The sequence below is a fragment of the Berghia stephanieae genome, chromosome 10 (genome assembly GCF_034508935.2).
Source record: "Berghia stephanieae isolate SIO BIC M18660-M18661 chromosome 10, UCSD_Bste_1.3, whole genome shotgun sequence".
Classification (NCBI taxonomy): Eukaryota; Metazoa; Mollusca; class Gastropoda; order Nudibranchia; family Aeolidiidae; genus Berghia; species Berghia stephanieae.
Genome location: NC_088369.1, coordinates 696,417 through 708,372, shown reverse-complemented (window position 1 = coordinate 708,372; position 11,956 = coordinate 696,417). Strand labels below are relative to the sequence as shown.

Sequence of the window (11,956 nt, the reverse complement as noted above, 5' to 3'; positions counted from 1 at the left end):
GTTTGGATATGCAGATGACATAGCCATTGCCTTGAAGTCAAAGAACAAACAAGAAATACAATCAGTACTTAGTCAAGATTCAGACACTCTACACCAATACTTCAAAACATAGTTCCTGAAGATGAACACTACAAAAACAGTGTCAACCATGTTCCACCTCAACAATGCAAAATCAAAGGACCAACTTAAAGTAACTACAAATGACAACATTCTACCATATGATGCAAACCCAAAATACCTAGGGGTCACTCTGGATAGGTCACTGACCTATAAACACCATGTGGAGAACACTGCACATAAACTACAACGACGAAACAACATCATACGGAAACTCGCTGGTACATCCTGGGGAGCCCCTGCAAAAGTCCTAAGAACATCATCACTAGCCGTATGCTATAGCGTCGCTGAATACTGTGCCCCGGTTTGGACTCGCAATGCCCATGTACATAAAGTGGACACTCTACTTAATGATACTATGAGAACCGTCTCGGGAGCCCTAAAATTCACACCAATAGCATGGCTACCAACCTTAAGCGGCATTGCACCCCCTCACCTCCGTAGAGAAGAAGCAACACAAAAACAACATGAGCGCCTTGACAACATCTCATACACAACACCGCTCAAACAAGTCACGGAAATGGCACCGAAAACCTCACGCCTTAAATCAAGGAAACCTTTTTATGACTCCAAATTAGAAGATTTCGATATCGCCGAGACCTGGAGAAAGGAATGGATTGACTGCCCGCCAAAGGGTAGCGCAATAATCAACGACCCCTCTATCCAACCACTGCCGGGATTCCACGAGCTGACAAGAAAGGAGTGGGTACATGCAAACAGGATCAGATCCCGACACGGCACGACAGCGACAAACCTGTACCGCTGGGGATACCGAGATTCGCCCAAGTGCACAGCATGTGGTGGTGCCAAACAAGATATGGACCACTTGGTCCTGCACTGCCCGTCCACAGCCGTGCCAGGGGGCTATGATACCGTCCGTCAAGGAGGACAAAAATACCTGGACTGGAGTGAAACGGTTCACTTGGAGGTGTAGCCATAAGAAACTACTACTAGTTGGCCTGAGAGCCTGGGATTTAATTTTTTTAATGGAACAATTTAGGTAGTGACGAATAAGTGCGAAGAGGTCTTTGTCTTCACTGACGAACAAGCCCTATGGTCGTCAGTGCTGATCAATGGCGGGCGGTGGCACAGACCAAAGAGAGTTGTCTGTGGGTGGTGGGGTGGCACTTGTTCAATACCGACCAATAGGCGCCAGCACCCAATTCGTCAGTACTGACCAGCACGTGCGAGTGCCTGTTGGTCTACACAAATTCTTACCTGGTTCACTACACTGGAATGCCTCCCACAGCCCAAGGTCCCTGGCTAATGACGCTGAGGCTGATTAGTGTTTGTGTATCTGGTTTAATTTCCGGTTTTGCAGTCCGACGAATAGGCGCAAGACCGCTCGTCATTTCCGGTGTTATAACAATGGGTGCTAGCTATTTTCTCACCTACTTTGCCATCCAAAAGTCTAACGCTTTGATGAATTTTACCTTCGGGATGTTGAATGGTGTTTCAAGTGGTTTAGTCGTCAGAGCATCTTTGCAGCTCATTGTTGATTGGGCTGGATATAAATCTGGAACATATATTTCCATTGCAAGAACAGGGGTTGACATAGAAGCGATTATTACAACCTTAATTGTCACGTGGTATGTCAATCCAGATAACAAGGTTCCAGACAAGAAAGTTGGATGGGTTCTATATTTTACCCAGGTGGATATTATAGATAAAATGCCATCCATTTTTGTAATTCTAGGAACCTTGTGTTTGACTCTACAAATCATAGGGTACTTCTTGGTTAAAATCAGACCAGTGGAAGAGGAGCAGAACTCGAAAAATCGTAGAAGTTCTGCTGAAGATAATGATCTTAATGAAGAGAGCAACAAGATTCTGACAAACACTCAGGCTGGAAAAAAACCATTGTCTTCGTATTTGCTACTAAAGACAAAACAAAACTCACCATCGAAATCTCCACTGCGACTGTCATCACCACCGTCAATTTCAACAATTCATCATTCACTGTTATCATCATCGTCGTCATCATCATCATCATCATCATCATCATCATCATCATCATCATCATCATCATCATCATCATCATCATCATCATCATCATCATCATCATCATCATCATCCGCTATATCCTCCTCTTCATCTACAACATCATCAACATCATTATTGTCTTCACCAATATATAATAATAATAATAATAATAATAATAATAATAATAATAATAATAATAATAATAATAATAACATAATAATAATAATAATAATAATAATAATAATAATAATAATAATAATAATAATAATAATAATAATAATAATAATAATAATAATAATAATAATAATAATAATAATAATAATAATAATAATAATAATAATAATAATAATAATAATAATAATACTTTATTGCATCCCAAAAAGGAAATTTTTTGTACAGACGTGTTATAATTTACACATAAGATAAAAATACAATGGAAATAGGATGTATATACATAAAAAAGGAGCAGCTCTATAACCAGAGCTGCGCTTTATAATATGAATAATTTCAACACTGTAAAATAGTTAAAACTGTCACTATAAATTGAAAATTGAAAAGATTGCAAAACAAATAAATTAATAAATTAATATTTATATTTTTAAAAATTAAAAATGAGAAATAATTATATAAAATGATTATTGCTTGTTGTTATAAAGCCTAATACTGGACGGCAGAAAAGATTTTCGGTGTCTCTCTGTTTTCGTTGAAATAGATAAAGGGCGACCACTTCTTTCTGACATAATAATTGATGGTCTTAGTGGATGATACTGGTCATTTAATATTTTAGTTATTTTATTTATACAAAATTTCTCGTATAAAAGATCTACATCGTCAACATCATTTATATAGCGTTTAATGGATTTTTTAATATTTGAATTTATTTTGTTCCTTTCCACTGCTAAGCAATTGCCTCCCCAAGCTGTTATACAAAATGACAAAACACTTTCGATTACTGCTCTATAAAATAATGTGCAGAGGGTTTTATCTATTCTAAACAGAGAGAGTTTCGATAAAAAAATATGTACGTATGCACATCTTATGCCTAATTATTTTCAAGTGTTCATCCCACTTGAGCCTGTCATCAATCGTTACACCAAGGTATTTGTAGTGAGGAACTCGCTGGACGAATAGGTCCTTTAATTTTAACGGTTCTATCGGTTCCTTCACTCTCCTAAAGTCAATCACTAGCTCCTTTGTCTTGCTTATGTTAAGCTCTAGGTGGTGGGCATCACACCAAGACACAAATCTATCAATTTCTTGCCTATAAGCCACTTTGTTGCCATTTGTTATGAGGCCTTGAAGAGCGGTGTCATCTGCAAACTTTATTAAAGGTACACTCAGGTTTTGACTTCTACAGTCATTCGTGTATATTGTGAATAATACAGGGGACAATACACAACCTTGAGGAGCGCCAGTATTTGTAGTTATACAGGAAGATTTGTTTTGCCCTAATTGAACATATTGTGCTCTCTCCGTAAGAAATTCGAGCACCCAAGCAATTATATACTTGTTTAAATTCAGACTAGTCAATTTTTGAACAACCAACTGAGGTTGCATTGTATTGAACGCTGAAGAAAAATCTTCAAAAAGCAATCTGCAATAGCTCCTAGCGTGATCTAGATGCCTGTAGATGTTGTTTGTAAACAGCAAAATGGCATCCTCTACGCCACGTCCTGGTTTGTAAGCAAATTGATGACTATCACTCAATGGCATAAACTGATTCCTAATTTTAACAAGAACAAGTTTTTCTAAAGATTTCATGACTATTGAAGTCAGTGCAACAGGTCCCAAGAAAACCAACCAGTAAATCAATCCACCAATTTAAGCCCACGTCAGACGATATTCACTCCGAAATTCTACACCGTATGTCTTATTCTCACAACCACCTCCACTAGTCTCGTCACCATCAACAACTACTACAAAGAATTTGGACAGCTCTTGATCGCCGATGATTTTTTCTTGGCCAGAGTAGGCACAGCTTCTACAATTTCAACACTTATACTCTCAATATTTCTGGGCATTTTACAAGACAATATCAGCATCAAGAATTTTTTTCTATTCTATAACAGCTCATTCACGATTATCGGATTGATCTACCCTTATACAGCAACAGTCGACATTTGGGCGTTTTCTACTCTGACTGTTATGTATTTTGGTATGATGGGGGCTGTCTTTTCTATTTACAACATTGCTGTTGCAAAGCTGTTTGGAAAGACACATTATGCAGTCAATTTAGGGATTATTTTCTTATCGAGCAATATCCTGATTTTGGTAACGCCTTTAGTCTTAGAGAAAATACTAATTCCACTGGGCTGGAACTGTTTATTTCTTTTCCCATGTTGTCTTATTTTAATTGGAATAATTGCTGTTATTGCAACAGATTTTGGACATCAATGATATGTGTCATGGTCTCAAGTGAGTAAAGAGCTACTCGACTATGCATAAAGATATGTAGAATGAGGCCCCAGAATTTACTAGTTACTATAAATGAAAAACAATTAACGATTTTTTAAAGATGAAATAAAAGAAAGATGAATTTTAATTAAAAGAGATAAATAGTGATTGTGGCAGTTACAAATAGAAATGTGAATATATTACGTAACTTATGATGATATAATGTCAGGTTCGTCAGGTTACGTTTCCAGGCAGTTGAAAGGCTTGGATAATATATTCCTCCGATAACGGGCTGATGTCACGTCCGCCCAGCAACGGGTAGCTTGGTTCTAAACAAAGAAAATCGGTACTTTTTATTCTTCATGCTTGCTAGAACTTTTTCACATGTCATGTGATCAGAATGTATAAAAGTCAAAACATGATCAGAATTGTAATGGTTTTCTCCTCTGGATACACTTTTATGCTCGTCGGAGAAGTATTTCATCAGGGCGTCCGCCATTGTTCCCATAGTTTAGAACTAGTTACTAAGTTAGAATGCGTAATTACGGAGGAAGTGACGTCACGACTGTTAAACCCTATTCATGACGCAGACACTTTCCTCCATCCATGTTCAGTGTTATTCAGTGCTTGATCACTGGGGTTTAAAACGTATGTAAATGTAATAGAATGACCATTCTATTCTATCTAACGTTATTTGATTATGTACTCTTTACTACTTGTCGCTACCATCACTTTTTAATCGTATGCAAGTAATGCATGACTGTGTGCCTCTGTGGTTGATATCAACATTCCTTTACCCGTGTGTGTTACTCTGACCAATAGTACGCTGTGTGTTTGTGTGTTAAGCCCTTACTACACAGTAGTCTCTCAATGTAGGACCTATTTTTATCCTCGGCTGGGTGTAACTTCTGGCAAGATAATATATTTTTGTGTGCTTTTTTTCACTACTTCACATCATTATAACTTCATTTTAATAACTATGATAATTTACAAATTTATATCACTAATTCTGGCAAATCATAGCTTTTTAGACACCTTCCTTGCCTCGTCGAAATCTACTTTGTTCTTCTGAATACTTAATAATTGTTACTTAAATATTTCATACAGCCAAAGCATTGACGCCTTGGATTAAGAATTACGAGCTAATCATTTACTCTTTATGTCTGCAATTTTCTATGGTTGATCTGTACCATAACACTTTAGTTTAGACTAATTCGTTCCTTCATACACGTCCTATATTATTTGCATTAATTTGTTTTAATCATGAAGATGCACACAACTCGATCGGGTTTACTCACTTCAGTCGAATGCATCACTTTACCTGGACCAGTGACGTAGGTGCTTCCTCTGAGCTCATGAGGTCCGCGCTAAATCTATTTTTAACTGCTACAGCTAATATTATGTCATTGATTGATTCATTCATTCATTGCCACATGTCTATAGAATACGATACAAAAGAATGATCTGTTCCATTGTTCTGAATAAAGACTTTGTCATTATACATCCCGGCCTTTGTTGTTTGATCGCCTCCACTACCCTGGAGTGGACTGGATGGGCTAGGACTCGGGTAGACTATGGTATCTCTGGACTGGACTGTGGTGTGTGCTCTTCGCTCATGAAATCAACTCCCTACTTCTACTTCTGACACATGAAGTCATGCTACTATCGCTATTATAGTACTAAACTGTCACTTCATTATCTCAACCTTCCTCACTTGAGCACCACCGCCGCAGTTACAGTCTGGAACTCCTAAGTCGACCCTGGGACCGAATCCATCCGCTCCCACAGCCCCTACACTCTGCCAATACTACCACTCCACTCGCCGGCATCAGCTACCCGGTTGTCTACCACTCCACTCGCCGGCATCAGCTACCCGGTTGTCTACCTATCCACTCGCCGGCATCAACTATCCGGTTGTCTACCACTCCACTCGCCGGCATCAACTATCCGGTTGTCTACCACTTCACTCGCCGGCATCAACTATCCGGTTGTCTACCACTCCACTCGCTGGCATCAGCTACCCGGTTGTCTACCACTCCACTCGCCGGCATCAACTATCCGGTTGTCTACCACTCCACTCGCCGGCATTAACTATCCGGTTGTCTACCACTCCACTCGCCGGCATCAACTATCCGGTTGTCTACCACTCCACTCGCCGGCATCAACTATCCGGTTGTCTACCACTCCACTCGCCGGCATCAACTATCCGGTTGTTTACCACTCCACTCGCCGGCATCAACTATCCGGTTGTCTACCACTCCACTCGCCGGCATCAGCTACCCGGTTGTCTACCTATCCACTCGCCGGCATCAACTATCCGGTTGTCTACCACTCCACTCGCCGGCATCAACTACCCGGTTGTCTACCACTCCACTCGCTTTTCATCAGCTACCCGGTTTTCTGACTCTATTACATAAACATTATAGTTATAGAATACTTTAATATTTAATTGGGGAGTGAGTTATCATTTTTTTGGTATTTTATTCAAATTATATTCAGGCAGTGTGCCCTATGATTGACATTGTTTGCCTTTGGTTTATTGTTCTTTGTTTAAAACATTGACACTTGTTTTGTTTTCAAGTTACTGACGTGGGTTTGATGGTTTTAAAATATTAAGTACTTATACAATTTATCTATTCTATCTTTCTATTTACGTTTGCATTTGAATTTCTTTAGGTGTGTAATTTTCACTCACAATTGATCTAAGTTCGACACTGGCTCTATGGTCGACACCCACGTAAGAAATTCGGCATACACAATGGTGTATTATAACTTGGATGAAGTGGTCAACTAAATTCTTTTTTCATCATATCACATTTTTAACTCACCAAATAAAATGAGATGGTTTTTCCTTTTTTGATTTGTTTTCTTGTTTATTTTTTAGTTTGTTTCATTTCAGAATAGACAACGCTAACTAAACATAAGGAAAAATATTCAGAGACGAGTTAACACCTATGTGTTGTTGTCTATGTATATCCATTATAAATCATGCCATTTTCAAATAACGGATGTTCTTCTTCATTGATTATTCTCTCTCTCTATCACACACACATACACACACACACACACGAACACACACTCGGTCTGGCTTACGAAACTAATCTTATCTCTACCTTGGTCCAACGACGTTGTAAGTTATTCAATCTGCTTTGGGAAAGATAATTAGGTTTAATTCCTTGAAACAAGAAAATCATAGACTTCCTCGACGTAACCTTCGACCTTACTGCAGACAATCACAAACCCTACAGAACACCCAACAACGTCATCAACTACATAAATAAAGATAGCAACCACCCACCCACCCCCCTCTCTCCCCTTTCGATCATATAAAATATTTCAGTAACATCGTGCAACGTATATCTAAATCGTTTAAAGACTCCGACACTTTCTATAACAAAAGCGTCCACAATATCCATAACCAACAGAATAACCCCACCCCCAACCCCTCGCTCCCAAGAAAAAAAAATTAAGGCAACTGCAGGAATAAATTCTTGTCCTCCAATCATGTATTGTATAGAAAGCAACCGTCACCCACACCAACCATGGCCATCGTTAACTTGAGCCGGACACTAGAATCTACTAGAATTTATATTTTGACGTCATGTTTTAGGTTTGTGCAGCGACAAGTGAGTTGTCGTTAATAGTGCTCAAAGAATCAAGTGATTCCATTGGTTGATCTCTAGATTACAACTCACGATTTTGTTTTCTTTTGCGGTCTTTTGACGTCATTATATGGTCGGTGTCAGGCTATAAGCTTTACGATGGCTACGCACCGACACAGACAGACAGGAAAACTACATCGGACTCACGGAGGGCCACTTCAAAACGCTGTACAATCAACACACCTCAGCCTCATACACGACAGAAAAAGAACACCGACTACATTGAGAGAACAACATCTGGAAATTAAAGGACTCGATACAACTTCACATGGGACATCGTCTCAAAACAAAAAAGTTACTCAATAAACACCAAAACAATGCAACTTACGCGGAGAAGAGAAAATTCACATAGTAAATACCCCAACACGCCACACTAAACAGAAAGGGAGAACTTTTCAACACATGCTTGGACAAAAGAAAATTCTTACTTTCTAATACACATTACACAACCCAATGAAGCATTCATAGCCCCAGAGCCCACGAGCCCCAGCACCGCCTCCCCAACACCACATCACACAAACCACACATACACACACACACACGCACACACACATACACACACACACACACACACACACATACATGCGCAACAATCCTACGTCCGGAAACAATATGTTCGCCAACTGATCACAACAGCATTCCTCCCGGAGATAACTAAACAGAATACCTCCCTGACGAATCCATCGAAATAACAACGGATGTATGAAACAGCGTTGTAGGAGGAAATAACCAAATGAGGTGAGGATAATATATATATATATATATATATATATATATATATATATATATATATATATATATATATATAATATATATATATAATATATATATATATATATAAAGTCTCTCACATTTTTTTGGCCAATACAAATGTTTCGATGATCTCCATGTCGCCAGTGGGCATATTGTCCGTCGTGTGCTTTTTCATTCGAGGGGTCGATGTTTATTTCTTGAGTCCTTACTTCCGTTGTGTTGTTGATTTAGCGGTGATCAGTGTTGTTGTGTAATGATATGATGTAGTGTGTTCTCATTCCGTGTGCGTGTGTATGTGTGTGTGTGTGTGTGTGTTGTGTGTGGTGTGGTGTTGTGGAATGTGGTTGCGTAGAAAAAAAGGTAGGCCGAGGGGCTAGGGGTAAATACTATAGTCAGATTTTTAATAAGTGGCGCGTGTTTATCTTCTTTTTCTCAACTGTCCCTCAATGCACAACTGCAAAAGTTTGTATGACCCTCTGAATCAATTTGTCTTTATCAAACAATATTTTTTCATTAATTGTAAAACAATAGGAAAGGATTTCGCTTATAACAGATATATTAAAATCGATAACTGGTAAGGATCGTAACTCATCGATGATTTAAAGTTTATAGTATCAAAATTAGGAAATATCCGCTTATCCATTTTGAAGGAATTCGTTAGGTATTTTCTTTTTTTCCTTCGGCAAGATTATTAACCCCCAGTTTGCGCGCTTGGACAACATGGGTGATTCCTATTGACATCAGACATCTTGTTTGATGAAATATATATATTATTTCTTCGTGGAATGGCAAGGCGACGGTAAATTATGATGTCATGGCGGAAAGGCGTGATTTCAAAAAATCTACTTATGTTTTGCATAACGATTTAATGCCCATGCATCAATGAAGAACAGGATTTATGCAAAACATCTCATTTGTGTTAACAGAAAATATCGGCTTATGACCTTTTGTGGCACTAATTTACATTTACACCTTTTACTCACTTGGCATTTTGACCTGAATTTCGTGACCCAACACCTACCTCTTTACAACATCCAATGTTTGTCATGCTTCAAAGGGTTTTCCGTTTTAGACAAATGCATTTCAAACACATCGTCTTTATTGTGCATAATATCATAACAGATCTCAACCATTTTATATAACACCATTTTAGTTTTAATATTTCAATTAACTGAATTCCCAACGCATTGTTATTGCTAATTAACGCAATAGTCATTTTTATGGATTCCATTATCACTCGATAGATAGTGTGCGCTTGGCTATGAAGCTCACAACACTGCATCCGGCAGTATAACGGACCAACACACAAAACATGTGTAGCCATGAACGTTATTACTCTGGTTAATACAGTTTAATGATGCCTAGTCATAAATGTGGATGGTAACAATGCAATAACAAAAGCATGAATGTCGTCAATTTCGTTATACAGTGGACTCCGGATAAGACGATGCCCAGGGGAACCGTGAAAAAAATCGACTTAACCGAAAATCAACATAACCTGAGTGTAACCAAATGAGCAAAAGTGCATGTGAACAAAGCAAGCCAATCTAGAAGATGTCCCTTCATGTCGCGCTTTTCGCTGACGTTGCTTGGTTGGGTTGAATTGACCTTAGAAGTAGAGGTCTTGTAGTGGTCATCAGAGGCTCCTACCCCTAATAGCCCCAAAGAGGAATCAGAATACATAAAAAGCGGAATTTGAGATCAAAAAGCGGACTCAACTTACTGTTGTTGACTATGACATGCTTTGCAACAGAAAATGTAATAGACAATCCCAAAGTACTCGAATGATAAAATATAAAATGTGTAAAAAAGTGCAGATTATGTAAAGAGTAAAAAGGGGGTCAAATAATAATAGAGGACACACAGGTCCTGGCAGTCTCAGAGCAAAGCATTGAATGGATGGATTTAACCTTGTCAGGACCCTCTTACCCCCTCCCCTCAACACACACCTAATCAAACAAGAGCGCGTGCCGGCACACAAGTACACAGGGCTAAAAGTAAATAGGGAAAGAATCTGACTGTACTCAATAATATTACCGATTGGAGCCAACATATAATATTACCTAGGTCATTGACCTCATACATTGGAGTCAACTCAATAATAATACTTCTTTCAAGCCCCCTCCCAAGAATATAATATTATCTGGCATCAGCTGCACACTCTTTGAAGGGACTAATCAGACACACAAAATGTGTGTTGATTGACCATAGGAGATGCTGACGAAATAAGCCATAGCTCACTTTTTTTAACTAGAGATTTTTTAAAAAATAATTTTCGGTCGATTGGAAAGCTGAAAAGCGGAATGTTTGCCTTGAATGCGGAATGTAGACAAATTAAGTTGAATTATTCCGCAAAAATCGGAAGGGTAGGAGCCTCTAGGTCAAGGTCATGCTTCTTGTATATCGTCGAGACAGAAATAGCTGGTACTGGTATGCCAATTTCTTCTGCGAAGATGTTCTGTCGCATGCCAGACTTTTCAAATGCATCGATAAGCTGGATCTTCCTTTTCAGCGATAGGTTTGCCATTGTAGTTGTAGACTTGAATTCTTGATAAAGTTGATACTAATTAAGAGGACCAGTACATAGGATGGCCTGGGATTAGAACTAAAACAAAAAATAATAAAAAAATCTTGAACTTGAAGTTGCGACGATGTAAAAAGTGAGATGGAGAAATCAAAGTTATTCGATACTGCTTATGTACATTGAACACGGACGTCAGGCAAAGCACCTACATCACATCGATGTGCGCCAATTGTTCGCGGATATTCTTAACTAGTGAAAATTCTTACTGGTAGATTTTTTAACCAATGGAAATTCTTGTTTATTTGTGATTTTATTGTGGTCATTAGTGATAAGAACATCGACTTAAACGACATCGACTTATGTGGAGTTTTTCGGTTTTTTACTAATGTTATATAGGAAGAAGGGGGAGGGACCAAGAAAAAAAATGGCTTGGGTAAAAATCGACCTAAGCAACGTCGACGTATCCAGAGTGCACTGTATCTGTTAAAGTCATCCGACAATACATCCTTTATCATTTTGGGCC

The 11,956-nt window shown here is 38.6% G+C and overlaps 1 protein-coding gene across 1 annotated transcript; it reads left to right on the top strand.

Annotated features, from left to right (window-relative positions):
- Nucleotides 1–1,485: 1,485 nt before the first annotated feature.
- Nucleotides 1,486–4,497, top strand: LOC144955965 (uncharacterized). The gene is made up of 2 exons (XM_078886228.1): nt 1,486–1,985; nt 3,873–4,497. The coding sequence occupies exons 1-2, from the start codon at nt 1,486–1,488 to the stop codon at nt 4,495–4,497; spliced, it is 1,125 nt and encodes a 374-aa protein (XP_078742354.1).
- The last annotated feature ends 7,459 nt before the right edge of the window (nt 4,498–11,956 follow it).